Source organism: Grus americana, chromosome 4, assembly GCF_028858705.1.
Source record: "Grus americana isolate bGruAme1 chromosome 4, bGruAme1.mat, whole genome shotgun sequence".
Taxonomy (NCBI): domain Eukaryota; kingdom Metazoa; phylum Chordata; class Aves; order Gruiformes; family Gruidae; genus Grus; species Grus americana.
In genome coordinates this window covers 63,139,710-63,159,023 of record NC_072855.1, presented here as the reverse complement: position 1 = coordinate 63,159,023, position 19,314 = coordinate 63,139,710, and the positions used below count along the sequence as shown (strand labels likewise).

The 19,314-nt window shown below is 44.7% G+C and overlaps 1 protein-coding gene across 1 annotated transcript in view; it reads right to left on the bottom strand.

Moving 5' to 3' along the window:
* Positions 1–17,932, bottom strand: part of PRKG2 (protein kinase cGMP-dependent 2) — a 47,584-nt gene extending 29,652 nt beyond the window's left edge. Inside the window, exons 1-2 of the mRNA XM_054823656.1 lie at positions 17,802–17,932; positions 7,523–8,051 (exon numbers count right to left, since the gene is read on the bottom strand). Of these exons, the coding sequence (XP_054679631.1) occupies positions 7,523–8,034 (512 nt within the window). The 5' untranslated portion in view covers positions 8,035–8,051; positions 17,802–17,932. The remainder of the gene's footprint in view (positions 1–7,522; positions 8,052–17,801) is intronic.
* Positions 17,933–19,314: the final 1,382 nt, after the last annotated feature.

Here is a 19,314-nt window from a genome sequence, read left to right as displayed (position 1 = left end):
GTCTATGAGGTTGTTTCGGAAATGAGTCCCGTTGTCTGACTCAGTTCTTTCTAGGGTGTTACGTCACCACAAGACTTGCTTTTCAAGGCCCAGGGTAGTGTTCCAGGCAGTGGCAACGGGTTATGTTTCTAGCCATCCAGTGGTTGCTTCCACCATTGTAAGTACATGGCGCTTGCCTTCGCGGGTTTGTGGGAGTGCGATATAATCAATCTGCCAGGATCCTCCATATGTGCATTTCAGCCATCATCCTCCATACCAGAGAGGCTTTACCTGCTTGGCTTGCTTGATTGCGGCACATGTTACACATCCGTGGATAACCTGTGAAGTAGTGTCCATGGTCAAGTCAACCCCTTGATCACAAGTTTATCTATATCTTGCATCTGTGTGACCTGCTGGGAAGCAGCTCTGCGGAGAAGGACTTGGGACTCCTGGTGGACAACAAACTCTCCATGAGCCAGCAATGTGCCCTTGTGGCCAAGGCCAATGGTATCTTGGGGATGCACTAAGAAGAGTGTGGCCAGCAGGTCAAGGGAGGTTATCCTCTCCCTCTAGTCTGCCCTGGTGAGGTCACGTCTGGAATATTGTGTCCAGTTCTCGGCTCCCCAGTTCAAGAAAAACAGGGAACTACTGGAGAGAGTGCAGCGGAGGGCTACAAGGATGACTAGGGGACTGGAGCATCTCTCTTATGAGGAAAGGCTGAGAGAGCTGGGTCTGTTTACCCCAGAGAAGAGAAGACTGAGAGGGGATCTCATCAATACTTACAAATATCTAAAGGGCAGGTGTCAAGAGGATGGGGCCAGACTCTTCTCAGTGGTGCCCAGTGACAGGACAAGGGGCAATGGGCACAAACTGGAACTGGAAGTTCCACCCGAATATGAGAAAAAACTTCTTTACTTTGAGGATGACAGAGCACTGGAACAGGTTGCCCAGAGAGGCTGTGGAGTCTCCTTCTCTGGAGATACTCGAAACTTGCCTGGATGTGATCCTGTGAAACCTGCTCTAGGTGATCTTGCGTTAGCAGGGGAGTTGGACTAGATCTCCAGAGATCCCTTCCAACCTCTACTATTCTGTGATTCTGTGATCTCTTCCTTGATGGCTGGAGGTGTCATAGACCCACCAAGCTGTCAATAATTCACCCTTATGTTGCCAGTTCAAATCCACCTGACCCACTTCAATCTTAGAAGCCTGATCCACCTGCTTAAAACCCAAAAAGCCAGAAGGATCATGAGGCCCCACTTTCATGGTCTGTATCCGTTACTCATTTCTTGTAAAAATGACTTAGAAGTCCCTTCAGGAGGACCGTAAGTACAAATAGGCCTTCTACTCAGTCTGGGGAACTGCGCACTGGAAAGTGGAGTGGCAATTTTCCTGGAAGAATCCCTATTTGTGTTTGTTTTGCCTTGCAACTCACGTAGTCGTGCCTCTAGGGTCAAGATTTTTCAAGGTTTTCCTTCCCACTTCCTCATGTCCTCTCTGTGGTCATGTAGGTAAAACCACAGGGTGCCTCATGGTGCATACCCTCTATATCCTTTCTCTTGAGCAGATGAATGTGTACTCCTAATAGCTGAAATACAGGTCTGTACAGGTGGGGAGTAGGACATATTCTTTTTGAGTTGCTGGACCTTCTGGTTCAGTTTCTCCACAGCCAAGATGAGGGAGGAAGAGAGACTTTGTGTTGCAGGACTTGGCCAGCCACTTCATCCACCATTGGTATATCTTTGCCTTTGCAGTCCATTACTGCCAATGAGCTGGCATACGACACTGGTGTGCTCTGTACAGACTTCTGCCATGTGGGTCAGGTACATTGGACTTCATCAAGATCTGTGGGTAAGTGTGTCTTGTTCTGGTCATAATAAACCATCTCCTGTACAGCTAATTCCCTCAGGTACTGGATACCTCTCTCCATGGTGGTCTGCTTGCCTGGATGGCAGTTGAAATCTTTTTGCCTATCTTGCAGCTCACTCAGGGACAGGGATCAGGTGATTAGTTCTGCCTCTTCCTCCTGGTCTCATGATGGTCCTGGTTCATCAACATCACTTACTAAGCAAACTGATTTTTTTGGTGTGTATTTCTTCTTCTGTATGTGGGTGACTGATACCAGGATGGGTTGTTTTTTTGGTTCAGCTGCAGTCCCTGTCACACGGGTTTAAGTAGCCACAGTGCCTGTCACTCTGTTTTCCCTCTCTTCCCCTGAGGGTGCTGCCTACTATCGAGCAGTGTTTGGTTGATAGTGGCCAGGGTCCAGCACAGGGTGGTAAGTTGTGCCTCTTTGCAATAGCCACAGCATTTTCCTTTCAAATATTCTATCACTTCATCAGGATCCTGTAGCTGCTCAGGAGTCAAGTTCCAAACTGTTGGAGGTGAGAAGTTCTCTAGATACCTGCCCATGTTCTCCCATATGCCATGCCACCCATGACTATTCAGCCTTGGGGCAGATCTCTGGGTGGTATTGTTGAAACAATTTTTTGTTACCCTAAACAAGACCTGGAACATGTTCAGGAGACCTAGCAATAGAAGCATGCTGGCTTGAACATCCCAAGGGTATTCAAAATTCTCAAAAGCAGCTGTAACCAGCCTGAAGGGAAAAGGGGAGATGAAAGAGTGGGAGACATTGTTCACCCCCGTCTTCCCCACAGATTGGGTGCGATTATTAATCAATTCGGAAAGATGTCATCTGAGGTATGGAGATGACAGCAATGCTACGTACAAATACCAGCTTAAGCTCATGACCATTGATGTCATCATGTCATAAGTTGATATTACACAGTATAGCAAAAATGAGAATCCTGACCCCTCTCCCAGAGGTGATAAACAGCATCACAGGGAATACATACAGCAAGTAGGATTTGTGACCAGCAACTATTTACCTAATATAATAAATGCATATAACAACTTTGTTTTTACACACTCTGGTCAGATCTGTTGTTATCTCAACCCTTCAAGCCCCACACTGGGTGCCAGAAAGGACTGTCATGGTTTAGCCCCAGTCGGCAACTAAATACTATGCAGCTGCTCACTCACCCCTCCTCCCACTGGTGGGATGGGGAAGAGAATTGGAACAAAAAGGTAGAACTTGTGGTTTGGGATAAGGACAGTTTAATAGGACAGCAAAGGAAGAGAAAAATAACAACAGCAGTATTTAGAATATACAAAACAGGTGATAGACAATGCAATTTCTCACCTGACAACTGTACACTCAGACTGCACACTCAGAGCATTTGGCAGCCATACTGCCCCTCTCTGTGCCGCCCCTCGTCCTGGCTAGCCCCTATCCCCTTTTTTGAGCATGACATCATATGGTATTGAATATCTTTTTGGCTTGTTTGGGTAAGCTATCCTGGCTGTGTCCTGTCTCAGCTTCTTATGAAAATTAACTCTATCTTAGCTGAAAACCAGGACAGTGTAAAATGCAGGAAGATTGCCACTTTATTTCCTACCAAAAGCCAAAGCTAGAAAATTTTTAATTGCATAAAATTAAGTTTAAAAACACTGGGTAAAACAGGAAGTTGAAGATAATTTTAATATTCTAAGAAAATATTTTTTTAATGTCTGGAATGATCTGTTGGATACTTAGGATACCCTAGAAATCACTTTTTCTTAATTCTAGCCCCTCTGATGATTTACTAATCAAGAGATCAACTGTAAGATGACAGAGGAAAAGATGGGCAAATTGATTTGCGTTGGAAGGTACCTGAAAAGACCATCTAATACAGTGTTCCAGACATGGGCAGGGACATCTTGCACTACTGAATCAGTTTGCTCAAAGCCCCATCCAACCTGGCCTTGAACACTTCCAGGGATGGGGCATCCACAACTTCTCTGGGCAACCAGTGTCTCAATGTAAAAAAGTTTCTTCCTTATATCTGATCTAACCTACCCTCTGTCAGTTTAAAACTGTTGCCACTGGTCCTGTCACTACTGGCCTTGGTAAAAAGTCTTCTCTGTCTTGTAAGCCCTCTTTATATATTGAAAAACTGCAAAAAGATCTTACCAGAGTGTGTTGGATTTTATGTGGCAAGGTTTTGGTAACGGGAGGGGCTACAGGGGTGGCTTCTGTGAGAAGCTGCTAGAAGCTTCCCCTGTGTCTGATAGAGCCAATGCCAGCCGGCTCCAAGATGGACCCGCCCCTGGCCAAGGCCAAGCCAATCAGCGCCTCTGTGATAACATATTTAAGAAGGAAAACAAAAGAGTTAAAAAAAAAAAAACTTCTGCAGCCAGAGGGAGGAGTGAGAAGATGTAAGAAACTCTGCAGACACTAAGGTCAGTGAGGAAGGAGGGGCTCCAGACACCAGAGCAAAGATCCCCCTGCAGCCCGTGGTGAAGACCATGGTGAGGCAGGCTGTCCCCTGCAGCCCATGGAGGAAGGATGAGGGGGTGTAGAGATTCCACCTGCAGCCCGTGGAGGACCCCACGCTGGAGCAGGTGGAGGCACCTGAAGGAGGCTGTGGCCCGTGGGAAGCCCACGCTGGAGCAAGTTCCGGGCCGGACCGGTAGACCCGTGAAGAGGGGAGCCCACGCTAGGGCAGGTTTGCTGGCAGGACTTGTGACCCTGTGGGAGAGACCCCACGCTGGAGCAGTCTGCTCCTGAAGGTCTGCACCCTGTGGGAGAGACCATGCTGGAGCAGTTCGTGACGTAAAGGACTGTAGCCCGTGGGAGAGACTCCATGTTGGAGCAGGGGAATGTTGAGAGGAGTCCTGCCCCTGAGGACAAAGAAGCAGTAGAGACAATGTGTGCTGTACTGACCGCAACCCCCATTCCCTGCCCCCTCGTGCTGCTGAGGGGGGGTGGAGGTTGAAGCCGGGAGTGAAGTTGAGCCCGAGAAGATGGGAGGGGTGGGGGGAGGTGTTTTAAGACTTGATTGTATTTTCTCATTCCTCTACTCTGTTTTGCCTAGTAATAAATTAGATGAATCTCCTCTCTACATTCAGTCTGTTTTGCTCGTGACGGTAATTAGTGAGTGATCTCGACCCAAGCCTTTTGTTAGACTTCTCTCCCATCCCGCTGGGGGAGGGGTGAGTGAGCGGCCGCGTGGCACCCAGCTACCGGCTGGGCCTAAACCACGACACACAGGCTTCTCTTCTCTAGGCTGAACACCTCTAACTCTCTCAGCCCTCTGATGATTTTCACAGCCCTTCTCTGGACTTGCTCCAACAGGTCCATGTCCTTCTTGTGCTGCAGGCACCAGAGCTGGACACAGTACTCCAGGTGGCATCTCCAGAGTGGAGTAGAGGGGGAGGATCACCCCCCTCAACCTGCTGGCCATTCTTCTTTTTATGCAGCCCAAGATATGGTTGGCTTTCTGGGCTGCAAGCACATGTTGCTGCCTCATGTTCAATTTAACATCCACCAGTATCTCCAAGTCCTTTCCTGCAGGGCTGCTGCAAGATAATTTTTCTTCAGTTGTAATCCTGACTCCCATGAAAGATGCTTACATGAGCTCTTCAGTTAGTTAAAACTCATACATTTATGTTAAATTAATATTTTCATATTAAAAGTTGAAGATTTGGTTGTATGTCCGAAACTGTTTTTACTTAGTTTCACAGTGAAGCTTAAGGAGTAACTTTTTTTTTTTTTTTAAAAATAGAACACACAGCAAACTCTCTAAGCTAATTGCTCTGGCCAAGTTGGTACACTTCCTAGCACTAGATAATCAAGCAAATGATGAGTTCCACTTCACTTTCAAATTATTTACTCTAAAGACAATAATTAGCAGACAAATCCAAGTTTAATGACCATTGTGGAAGACAAGAATTTAAGTGAAAATTCAAGAATGTGCAAGTACTGAAGGGAAGAAAACAAAGGTACAAACAGAATCGTAGAAAAGCTGGAAATGATGGGGGACAGAGCGGAGGATGGTGTGCTCTTAGTGCCCATGCAGTGCATACTTAAGCAGTCAGTTGTTTCCACAGGAGTAAATATCAGAATAAATTTAGGAATGGTATGTTCTAAATTGTTATGAATCTATGGGAGCCTTAGCAGAAACAATGACAATCTCTGAACCAGATTGTAAGAGATGAAAGGAGGGAAAAGGAAGAGAACTGCTCCTTTATCCTGTTAAATTACACTAAATCTTTCAGAAAAACAAGAAAACAAAGATGGCAAACAGCAAAAAAAAAAAAAAAAATTTTTAGAAGTGCTGAGCCACTGAATCAAGAAGGAAAATTTCTAGCTCTGTTTTTATTGCATGATCAGCATTACATTTAGATTACTTAAGCTGTGATATTTGTTTTTGTTTTGAACAGCAAAGTCTGTGCTGCTCTTGTCTAATCAACTGGCTCTTCTCTTTGCTTCAGTCTCAGTGCCGTTACAATGCTGTCTCTGAAAGCACCCTAGAAAACCATGTGGTGGACTGAGTACAAGGATCATGCCAAGGAGAAGACATATAATTACAAACACTCCTAAAACAAGCAATTATTTAAACTGTTCAGGTACTTGTGATAAAATGTTAGTATAGTTCTCTTACTCTGGAAAAACACTGCTAGCCAAAGATTTCAGCTCCTTATGGTGACTCAGGCAGCCTTTCTCGTTCACAAGACAGCCTCTAATGTGCAATGCTGGACATGATGGATGAGAAATCAAGTCTGATAATTCTCAGGTCTACTACAATACAGACTCAAATGTGCCATGAATTCTTAAGACAATAATAAGCTCCCCACAGATATGAGGTACTTAAGGTGCTGGCTGAAGCCCTTAGATAGATTCTGGCTACCACCATGTTAAAACAGATACTCAGGTTATGTCTACACTGCAAGGTAAAAGAGGGTCTAAGATATGTTTAAGGATACCAGTCTGATACCTCTGTTCACAAGGTCAGCTGCGACCACAGATATTTCTGGCTCTTGCAGAGGCTAGAAATATAATTGGATTCAAAGAGGAACAAGCAAAATTAGGTTCCTACACCATGACTGTCAGAAGCTGGAGGGTAGGAGGAAGCTGCTAAGAGGATAATCACACCATACAAAAAAATTCATATTTCACACCCAACTGACTTGAAACTGGGCTTACAAACTTCATACATAGCTCAGAATCAGTGTCCCTATTGCATTTGGAAGAGTTGAGCTGGGGCCACCTGCTCCTTCCCAAGCCATCCATGCTATAGGAATAAGAATCCTGAAGTCATGAGCCTTCTGCTCATCAGTGCTCCAGAGTACAGCTTAAGCTGCAAGCACTAGGCAATCCTCCAGAGTACAGCTTAAGCTGCAAGCACTAGGCAAACCTAGACCCGAGAAGAGACTTAGGTTCTCCTTAGCTGGCAGTAAAGATAAATCCCAAAGATACTATAAGAGTCTCCTCAACTAAAATACAGAGGCTACCCACCACTCTTAATTTGAAGTCTGTGGGATACAGGTTCTTGGTTAAAGTTACACACAAACTCAATCAGCATCTAACTATGTCAATAACAAAGCCTATATAAAAAAGAGGGATACTTTTAATCTTGATTTATCATGAGGAGAGGATATCATTGTGATAAAAGTAATATCCTTGTAACACAAGCATATAATCCCCCTGGAATGAGCTTACCTGGAATCCTTTCGGACTCTTGCTTTTTCAAAGGAAAATGTAGCTTGCCTGTTCAAATCATACAGCCGTGTTGTTGGCTCTGCAGATACACCTTCCTTGGCTCCTCTCCTCCTATCGGCAGAGACTTGAATCCTTGAAGCCACTTTAAACGGAGAAAGCTGAAGAGAGTGCTCTCCTTGAGTGCTAACAACATCCTGCAGCTTGTTCAACTGTATACACTTGCTCTGAAGTTCCTTGGTGAGTTCTGCTATGACCTTAGTCTGCATAGCCAGCTGTTCCTGAAGCTCAGCAACACAACTTTGACCCTCTTGCAACTCTTGATCTTTTCTCTTCAGCTCCTTTTCCAGTTCAAGCACCCTGCTGCAAAGAACATCAGCTTGCCCATTGATCGCACTGATGCCTAGACCTGGGTCCTTCAAAAACTTATGGTTGCCAGCACAGCCAATAGAGAGATTTGCTACATGTCTATCCGGCCACCTCAGATGCTTGGGTTTCACTGATCCATTCCCCATTTTGTCCAGAGACCTAGCTGAGAAAATAAATTTGCAGTTTTATTTCATTCCCCAACAAGAAGAAAAAAAATAGTCATGGAATAGCAAGTAATGAATTTAGTATTTAACTGGTAGATGAATTTGAGATATATAACTATAGTAAACATAATCAACTGCTTTTATCCTTTCCAGTCCTGAAAGTCAGAGGAGTAAAGGACAAAGAGAAGAGGTACGTAGGTTGGTGGATGGAAAGCAAAAGATCTGATGGCTACCACCTCTTTTTTGTGAGCAGAAGAAAAGGTGTGTAAGCACCTATCAGCCTAATGAAGATGAAACAAACAGCAGGAAGGAGAGAAGCTGCTGCTTCTTGCTGAAGCAAGAAAATTGTTAGAAGCAAAAAAAAAGTTGGGTCACTTTCCCACTGAGGAATAATTATTGAGTACACAGACTAATTTAACCAGTAGGTGCATATCTGCCTGGCATAAAGGATATGTGATTATTAAGCATATGTGTTAATAATATTTTTAAAAACCCCAAAACTTTAAGGGTTATGACCATAAAAGAACAGTCATACTGATCAGAACAGGGGTCAGGCTAGATTGTAAACTGTCTCCAACCATGGCCATAAGGAGATGCCCAGGAAAGGGTATCAACAAGATGAGCATACATGCTGATTTACTGAAATACTGTCTGAAACTTCAGATTTGCTGAGCCCTATATGCTTTATTTAATCCTCAATGGATCTCTAGTCCTTGTACTTGTCCCATTTCCCTTCTAACCCCTGTAAATGTCGTATCTGCAGACCCTGGCAGGACCCTAGCAAGGAATTGAACAGGTCTGCTTCTTGCATGAAGAACTACATCATTTTATTTGTGTCTTCCAGTACAAACCCCGAGATATCAAGATTAGGAAAAGCCAGCTTCAGAAAGACTTGTGTCTATTAATCTTTTCTATACTATTTTGTAAATTTCTGTCCTACCTCTCTGCTGAACATATGCCTGAATGACTTCTTTCCCAGAATGACAAGTCCTAGCTTAGTCCTTCCTCATACAGACATCACTTTAAAAGTTTGATCAACCTTGCTGTCTTTTGCTGATGACAAATTCAGAGCAGTACAAAGTTAGACCTAATTTACTCCTACCAAGAGCAGGCAGCTGGCACTGTTTCTGCAGCTCTCTTAATAATTTAAAACTGGCTCACATTTGTTAATGTAACAGCAGCTACTGCTGTCAAGGAACAATTACCTTTTATGGAGAATTACCTCTTTCCATTCTCTACTCATGAAAAGTGACTGGGAAACAAAAAAAGAGTTCTGACTTCTGTCAGAACACTTATGCTCCAAGTACTTGCTGCAACTAGCAGCCTTCAGTAGATTTGCAATGACCCACCTTCTTCCCTGGACACTATCTTTGGCATATTTTATTGTCTCATGTTAAGAGGAGCAAGGAAGAAGTGCCTGCTGCTTAGGTCAGACTGTATTAAATGCACAAGTTAAGGGGGAAAAAACCCTAGCATGTTGCTTTTGGGAGACTAGTGTTCAATCACTAACCCACTGTACCCCAGAACTAGTCTCGGAGAGCAATGCCTGGCTATAAATCCCATCTGGGGGCCACAGCAGTGCCAGGTTACAGTTTGATTTAGTTCAAGCCTAAGGAGACCTCCACCAGGAGAGAAGAAATGAACTTAGGGCTGTATTGTCTGGGCCTTAGCACCATATAGAGCTTTTCCCAAAACCCTGCTTGGGCTATTGATGAATCCTGTTCAATTGTATCCTGCTATTGCAGAAGACCACAGCACAGGAGATACCTACCTTAGATGAAACAGACAATTGTTTCCTTGGACTTTGATTTTTGTCTCATCAATAAGCTATTTTAATAAATTTTATAAAAGTACTGGTACACTAACCAGGCAATCATGCTGCTGTTGTGGTCAGTCAGCAGTAGGCCCAAAGTAGCTATTGGTCTGCCTTATGAATGAAATACAACTTTTTTTCAGGTTGAACCCCAAATGATGTGTCTTAAGCCAATCTCTTTTACCATTTTATTGGAACTGGGTAAGAACATGCCCCTGACAATGTACATTTTATTGGAACTGGGTAAGAACATGCCCCTGACAAGGTACCCTGATCAGACAACAAGAAATAAATTGGGAAGCTTCAGCAATATGCTTTTACTGGCTAGTATAACCATACTTTTAACAAATGCACAATTCTGTTCTGGTTTGCAGCCTTCAATGGGTTAGAATTGAAATACTTGACAAGGTAGCTCACATTGCAAAACTAGTTTTCCTTAAAATGGTCTTTCTTCTCAACTCTGTCTTGCTTATTGTGACTTTGTATAATATTTTTCTTTTGCCCCAATTTCCTGGAAGCATTTTGACAGCTGGTGCTTCAGTTCAATAACAGGGTAGTATGTCAGAAATAAAGGTAAATCTGTACTGCACAGGAGAATTTAAACACATTGCACATCAAGGTACCAAATCAAATAACTCTGAAGGGTGTTCTATGTGTCACTGCACGTGACTTAACCAAAGATCTTAACTCAGCATACAACCATATTAAAAAAAAAAACAAACAACAAAACAACAACCCACCTAAACTAAATGTTACAATATAGAGAATAAAAATGGAGATTACAGGAAATCTGTCATCACGCCCAATACAGTGGCAGCCTCTGCTACTAAACGCAGTGGCAGTCACCACATTTCAAAAAAAGGATATCACAGACATTTTAAAATGACCTTTACAAAGGGATAGAGTGACTGCCCCAGGGCACCGAAAAAAACTACTGTTTAGATTGTATCCAGAAACAGAACACGTTTACTGTATAAAGACATGATTATTAAAGTTCATAATATAGCAACCGCACTAGAGTGAAAACATTAGAAACTTCTGTCTTCCCATTGTATATGCACAGTTAATCGTCATTGTACAATGGAACAAGCAGTCAGATCTGAAAGATCCTTATTTCCACATGACACCCTTTATTGGCTACTAGCATAGGAAACCTATGGCCAAGTATATAACAGGAATCAAGAAAAGACTGACAGGTAATTCAGCACTATAGTAGTTAATTCTAACACAAAACATAAAATCTTATGCCTCCAAGGTCTTACCAATGTTTATCCATAAGTAATGAGAAAAAAACAAAAATAGAGCATGCTCCATGTTTACTACAGGGCATCTCACATGCTCTTTCGAGGGGTCTGCCACTGGCAGAGACACCGCCAGGAACCGGGCAGACTCAAAACCCACCCAGGAGAGAAGAGGATGCTCCCGCCCGCCTGCCCACCTGGCGTGGGCTTCTCAAGGGATTCAGCGCAAGTCGGCGCTCCTCAGAAACAGGGTCCGTCCTAGGACCTAGGGGTACCGGTGCTGCCGGGCCAGCACCACTGCCCAGACCCCCGCCCCGCCGGAGCCCTGCGTCACTCCGGGGAGGCCGCAGCATCTCCAGACTCCCCGGCCGCCGCGGCGCGGTCCCGGCCTCCCCTGGTCCCCGCCCGCACCCGCCGGCGCCGCCCGGCACCTCCGCCTCGATCCCGGTCCCGCGGGGCTGCACTCACCTGCTCGCTCGGCTGGGCCCACGGCCCCGGGACAGGACGGGGCCGGGCGACGGCAGGGACAGGCTGATGCTCCCGCGCTCGCTGCGGAGCCGGGGGCGGGCGGAACCGCCGCTGCTCGCCTCGCTCGCTGCCACTTACTGGAGGCCGGGGGGTGCGGCGGGGGCGGGAGAAGGAGCGGCCGCGGCGGTGCCCGTCCGTCCCTCCCTCGGCGGTGTAGGGGCTGCGGGGCCGTGCGGGGGCTGAGGGGGGCGCTGGGCTGTTCCCTGCCCAGGGACAGGCAAGGGCTTGCACGGCGTGGGAAGCCTCCGGTGCGGTGTCTCGGCTCGGCAGGGAGGCAGATGTCCCGTCCCAGGCGGGCAGGGTCAGGAGCCGCAGGGACAAGCCGGGCTCCTCAGCCCATTCCACTTCGCAGAGAGGTAAATGCAGAGCCTAGCTCGGGCCATGCTGACAAGCGTTTGTCCTGCTTGCTTTCCCTTGTCCTTTGGAGAGGTCCTGGCGTGACTATCGGACACACAGCTGAGCTGCAGCAGAGATCCTGCAGCCCTTGTTCTCTGAAACTGATCACCAGGAACCACTGCACAGCCCTCCTGCAAGGCACCTTCTCATGTCCCAGGATCTGTCCTCACTCAGGCTGGAGCACCACGGCTTGCCCCAGAATGGAGCATTGCCTCTATGTTCAACATTGACTCTTGGTAGAGTACAGGTTTCACAAGGGCTGTTCTCTCCTAGCATATATCTTTATGGTGATTCAAAACAGATGTCTTCAAATCAAGGATTGTTAGACCCAAACAGCCTGCCAAACCATGAATGAAAGGATTTTACAACAGCCAAAGAGCTGCATGCACAACTCTCCTACTGATGCTGTCAAGCAGACTTGGTCTAACCCCAGCCTCTAATCTCTAGGATGCTGGCTCTCCAATTTTCTCCCCTACACATACCGTCTCCTTTTGAGACTGTCTTTACATTCACCCCAAATTCTTTCTTGTCCCACTCACAAACTTAAAATTGCTGATCAACAGTGCCAGCACTGGAGGGGAAATACCAAAGGCAGTCCCTACAGTCTTTGCTGGTATCCCTCCTATATGCAATTGCTGGCAGCCCCACTAGTGAAAAATCTATACAAATGCATATCTATGAAATACTCCAGGCAACTCCATCACATGCACCAATGTCAGTTTGCCTATATATGAATCCTCCTTTGGCTTCGATAGACCTCAGTGTTCAGCATGGTTTCCATAATCACTGCCTACGGCTGGGATGAAGCAGCTCACAAAACTCTAACAGGACCAGCCTGAGAAGGGCTGTGCGTTCTTTTACTTACAATGGAGTTCCCAATTACAAAAGACAAAATTATAAATAGATGTTGGCCACATACATTTCACTGACTACTCAATACCTTGAAACACAAATATTATAGTGATAAGATAAGCATGTGATAAGAAAACATGTCCCAGCAACTGCTTCCACTCTGAAAGGGAACTGCACTGGGAAGCAGTAAATCCATAGGATTCCCTCAGGCACAAGGCTGTCTGTCAGCACCCTCTTTTCCTGTTGCAAAGGTCCACAAGAAATGCAGTCAGGAGTCTGCAGACTGCTCCCTAATTATGGTACACCAGGGCTGTATAGGGTCTTGCTCTTTGATGGTAAAGTGAAAAAAGTAATGGATACCCCTAGTTAACCTACCAAGAGCCTTCAGAAATTTTCTCACCAGCAGCCCAATAATCAGGAAGTACACAGCTACAGTGGATATATCCTCTCATTTAAACTCCTGGATAATAAGCGTTACAACTGAGCTATTGCTGATGCAGCTTTAAGGACAAGTCCCATTCCCATTGAAGTCAAGGGCAAATTTTTATTTAACTTGTTACATATTTTTTAGTACTGTTCATGGCATGTAAGTTACATTGTTAGAAAATTCTTTCATTTTAAAAAACCCACTGGAGATACTACTACAGATTCCAACAACAGTCTGGAACTTAAAAGATGTGAACAATTCACACATTAAGGATGTTACCAACTAAGATTTTTGGTAAGGAAAACCTGGATAACAAGGCATGACTAGAAGAGTTAAACTGAGATTTTGTGGGGAAAAAACCAAACTATGATGTAATACTCAGCACTATTCTCTGCTTTCATCTCAAATGCACAAAGAAACAACCCTGCACTAGTATTTTTAAAGTGAGTTGCAAAGATTGAGCTCTTAATAAATTGAGACGTTTCATGTATCAGTTGCAGTGATAGCCTCAGAGCAATCCTGAACACACCTGCATATGCTGCAGCTGGGGTGCTGGGCACAGGCACATTGATTTCACAGTGTTGTTGCTTGGGATTTTTTTTTTGTGTGTTGGTTTTGGTGGGGTTTTTTCTGTTTGAGCAGGTTAGTGTGAGTGCACTATAGCCCAGGATTTGTGGTTAGATGCTGTACTGTGGCATGACCTGCTTATGGGTGACTCGCCTCCACTGAAAGTCACCAAGGAATATGCAGCTTTCTATGCCAGAACAGATGGAAACTGATGAAAAAGCTGGAGCTAGAAATCAGCACCCTAGGCTGTTGGGTTCAGCAGTTCATAAAGTTCTGAGGCAGCATGAAGCTGCAGAAACTGAACACAGCCTTTCACAGATGTTGTTAGTGGAAACTGGTTTACCAGGAGGTGGGTCCTTTCAGAAAAAACTGTAAGTACATTCATGGCTCAAAGATGTTTTCATGGAGAATGAAGGAGGAAGATTTTGCTTAGCAGAGGGCTTGCTTTCCCTTCTGTATAGGAATGTCAACCAACCTCACTACTATGCTGTAGTACCTCTAAATTAATTGTCTTCAACTTTGATGTGCTCACTGAGTGACCAGCTGTGCAATCTGCAGTGAGTAAGAGATCTCATCCTGGATCAAAATAAGCGTCTTACGTCTGACTTAAGAGGCTGTGATTTCTTGAAAGGCAAGGCAGAAGTTAAGTGGAGGGCTGCACTCCACCCAAAGAGGCTCCTGGCTAACTGTGACAGTAGTGATGCACAGGAATCAGCTGGGAGACCTGTTGAAGGAAGGTGAGAAGGCAAAGGCAATGGCCACCATGGGAAGTGTGCGTGTGTGGGGTAAACAGGGAAAAAAAATATTTCAACCAGACCTGCAGGTGTCAGTGGTTCTTTGTAATGAAGTAGAGAGTGATCTAGCAGCCTCACAGGGGACCTAGAGGACTTTGAGAGCATGTACATAGCAAAGCAATTCACTGCTACTGGCCACCCTGGGCATTCACAGAACTCCTCTAAGCCACTCAAATGCTCTCGAAGCCTCTACAGAGGTGTCCTGGTTTCGGCTAGGACAGAGTTAATTTTCACAAGAAGCTGTGAGGGGACATACCCAGGACAGCTGACCCAAACTAGCCAAAGGGGTATTCCATACCTTATGACATCATGCTTAGCATAAAAGGGGGCTAGTCAGGGAGGGGCGAGGCAGCTCCGGGATGGTCTGAGTGTGGGCTCAGTGTCCAGTCAGTCGTCGGGTGAGAAATTGCTTTGTTTTATACATTCTGTTATAAGTACTGTTGTTACTATTTTCCTCTTCCTTTGCTGTCCCAGTAAACTGTCCTTATCCCAGCCCACAAGTTTTACCTTTTTCTTCCCATTCTCCTCCCCATTCCCCCGGGGGGGGAGGGGTGAGCGAGTGGCCGCATGGTGCTCAGCTGCGGCTGGGGCTGAACGATGAGAAGAGGGATGTGCCAGCAGACAGCCTGGAGAAGCAGAAGGTGCAGGAGGGATGCACCAGCAGGCAGAGTCAGAAAGCATTCCTATGCCTCCTCATAATAAAATGGAGAAGGAAAAGAAACCACTCTGAAGCAACTCCGCTCTTGCTTTCTGTTCTTTTCTGGACAGCATGTACTGAAAGAAAAAGCTTTACAATCATATTACACAAGCCCTATAGGCTGTAATTCCCACTGTCTTCTCTGCAAACCGCAGGGGCAGCAATTAACCTACAAACCACAACAGGAGTGTCCTGTTGTTAATCCTTTCCATTTGTATTGCTGTCTCTTAACAAGAAAGGGATGAGACATTTATTATCATGAAGTATCGAGAAGCAGAAACTTCAAAAGATGGGGCTTTGGATTGTGCCTTGCTGCTGCAGAGTTCATGTTTTGAAGCAGAACAAAATTGATGGCATTAAGTGTTGGGATTTTTTTGTTGTAGGTAGGAATCAAACAGGTAGGGATTATACAATAACAATGCTACTGCTTCTTTCATGCTTTGAGAAATATTGCTGTATTCTAAGAATTTTGCTCTCAATTTTGTGGCTAGCCTGTTGAATCAGTAATCTAGAAGATGCACTTCTACCTGAAACATGACATGCTCTCACTTGTCCATTGTAATCCCAGAAAGAGTGTTTTATTTGGGGTTAGTGCCTTCTTCCCCCCATATAAAAGGTTTTTTGCGGGGGTAGTGGTGTTTTTGTGGTGTTGGCTTATCTAGTACCTCAGGGCACTAACTATTGTTAGAGTAGACCAATAATTAAAAAACAAACAAAAACATTGTTTGAAACCTAAAGTTCTAACCTCTACTCATGTCAAGGAAAAAAAAAGTGATCGTACGGGTTAAACTTGTATGTACTGCATCATCACTGATTTTAGGGGCTGTCTGGCTTTGATGGTCTGCCTCATTTCCTTAAGCACAAAAACTTTGTCAAGTGAAACAGTCAAATGAAGCTTAAGCTTTCCTGAGGTCATACCACACTCAAAAGTACATTTTCCTCTTGTTTGCTCTTTACAAAGTTTGCTTTTGAAACAGAACTACTTGTCTGAGACCTGAGATCAGAATCACAGACAGCACAGCTGTTCTCTCTTCTTGGCTAGAAGTAAAGGCAAACAAAAATCACATCCCCACATTTGAAATAATAAAAGGTCTGGTACCTGACACGTGAATAGGGAGTGCAGCCACACTAATTATCAGCAGCTTCGGGCTATACTTTAATGTCTCTTATTCCTCTCTGTGCTTTTGAAACCAGCGAATGGCCCAAATGGGCAATAGCAAGATTTGTAGTAAATAAAATCTGCAAGTTTTTATTTAGAAGCCCCAGTGCTGACTTTCAGCAAGGTTCCTATAAGCAGACACCACTTGGCACCAGTGATTTATCACCACAGGTATACTCCAAGACACCATCCCCCACACACTTGGAAGCCCTCAGGCTGCTGGGCTCCCCAGGGTGTGTGCTGTGCCCATAGAGCCAGGTTGCACTGTAGCTGCTCCACCAAAATTCATGGGCTGAAAGGGGGAGATGCACAAAGAGCAGCAAGAAAGCAAGCAGAAGGGAGACAACCTAATGCTTGGGTTCTTTCTCCACTTCAGTCATGTCAACCAAATATCCTTCAACCAAATTCAGCCAAGTGGGGCAAAAATACACATTAATTCTGTTACAGTGGTCACTCTAAGCTGGAATACATAGGTACGCTTGGAGTCCTGAAAAGGCAGTTGACACTAATTATTAATCTGTCTTATAATAGCCTCCCACAAGCACTAGAGCATTTACAGTCTCACTTTTGCTCAGAGCTTTGTAAATATGCCCAAAGATTTATTTGTGTACAAAAATTCAAGAGAGATACCTGCTGCCCAAGTACCCTGCAGTCTATGCACCAGGACACACCAGCGCTGGTGGGGACAAAAGGAAGGGCAGAAAAATAGAGTTGTTTGCCCATGGCCATCCAGCAGATCAATGACAGTCCAGGTGAAGCACCCACGGTCCCACTGCCAGGCCCCCCTCACAGTCCTACCACTGCACACACCGTGTCCTACCCCTCTCCTTGGTGAGAGATGTTGCTGCAGTCCCAGCTTGAGGCCAGGCTCACAGCAGCAGTTGTTCAGAGCACAGCAAGTACTGAGAAAGATCCTGCTTTTCTTTCTGTCGCTGTTTGCCAGAAAAATCTTCCTCTCTTGCCTTGTAGGAAAGGCAGATTCTCATCCCCCTAAAAAGATCACCACGCAAAGTTCACCACATTTCACCACCTCTCTTTATAATTAATCAACTGACTGAATGACACTAATGCATCTTGAGCAATCTCTTTCTAGGATATGATAATAAAGTTTATGGGATACAAAAAAGGGACTGTACAAGAGAAATGGCATTGCTTAATTCCCAAACAGAAACCAGTCATTCGATTACATGAAATAACAGATATTTACTTGCCATCTTTTCCCCAAATAACAAATAAGTATTTGAACGCTCCCTTATTCAGTGTTGGTTTACTCACCAGGCTAGCTTCTGTTAGGCCACAACTTCCTCTAGCCAAGAATACTCTAGCCCTTGGAAATGAAAGCACAGAAAAGGCATGTCTGGCAGCAGTTTGACAGGATTTCTGCACAGGAAAATTCTTGCCCCAAACCCTCAGGTTTCACTACTCTCAGTTTGACTAATGTAGGATGAATGCTGCAAGCTGGGGCAGGACAAGAAGTGAACTGCAACAGAGCTCCACCTGACACGGGACACTGAGCCCAAAGTCAGCTGCTACCAGCCTCAGGTATGGACTGTGAATATGGGCAGCCTGCACAAAGCAACAGAGGGCACTGGTTGCCTGTGCTGGTATGTTAAAGAGCTTCTGTCTGGGCCACATGCAATCATTGAAGCTGAAAATAGTGCTATTAGTTCTCAGAAACAGCACCACTCCCTTTCAATTGGAAGCATTTACATGCATATATGTATAATATGTGAGAGCCCTTTGAGCTGGCCTTCTACATACTGACTCTAGATTAGTTCCCGCTTGCTGTCCTGCCCCACCACAGATGAAGAAGATCTCAAAAGCAAGAAGGGACACAAGTTTTGTATATTCATGCAGCAAGAGTCAGGCAAACTCAAAAGGCTTTTAGTGGAAAGACACACAGTAGCTACTTTAATCTGGTATTAGGATGCAATCAGGATTTAGGACACATGAAAAGGAACACATTTTTTCTAGTTCAACTATCACATTCTGAAGCATCCTACTTTCACTGCTACTTTTTGCATGCATACCTTTTCTAGTTTTGACCTGGGTCTCATTTTTACATCAACTCAAGTTCTCATGTGGGACCTGCAAGTCATGCATTTGAGACAAATGGCTAATTAAAAAGTAACAAAACCAACAAAAGACCGATAGACCTCAACTGCCTGTGCAGTGTTTAGACAAGCCAAAGAAAGGCTCCAAGTTCTCATAGCTGCATAGGCAAGCTGATCATCCGGCTGGGATTAGGAGGGTTGGCATAGCCCATAGTGCTACTGCCGTGGGCTGTTTAGCTCACTGGGCAAGTTTTGGGTTCCTGTTAAACATCTATCATCAACAGGGACACTGAACTAAAAATTGTCCTGTGGTGCTACGGAGAGATGGCATTTTCTATGTTCTTAATGTCCTTCAAGGGGCAAAAGTTACTAATTTATATCCCTGACCAGCCTTTCAAAATTGAAATTTCAACACTGAAAATATTTTAATATGAGTTTTGTGATACTTCAAAACTATATTGTATTTGGCACTGGAAGGAAAAACAAAATGATAATTTAAACAGAAGATTAATATTATGGAAGAAATATTGTCTTGATAACTTCAACAATACATCTGTAGCCTGTCTAAAGGCACTGTGTGACCTTAACAATAGCAATCTAATTAAAATGCTACAAGAACATGTTCAAGGCAACTATTTAGTTATTAGTTTTGTAACATGAGACATCATTACTCATGACCATTTACTGTGGCAGAGAACGTATCTTGATTCTGCTGAACCTTCTAAGCAAAATCA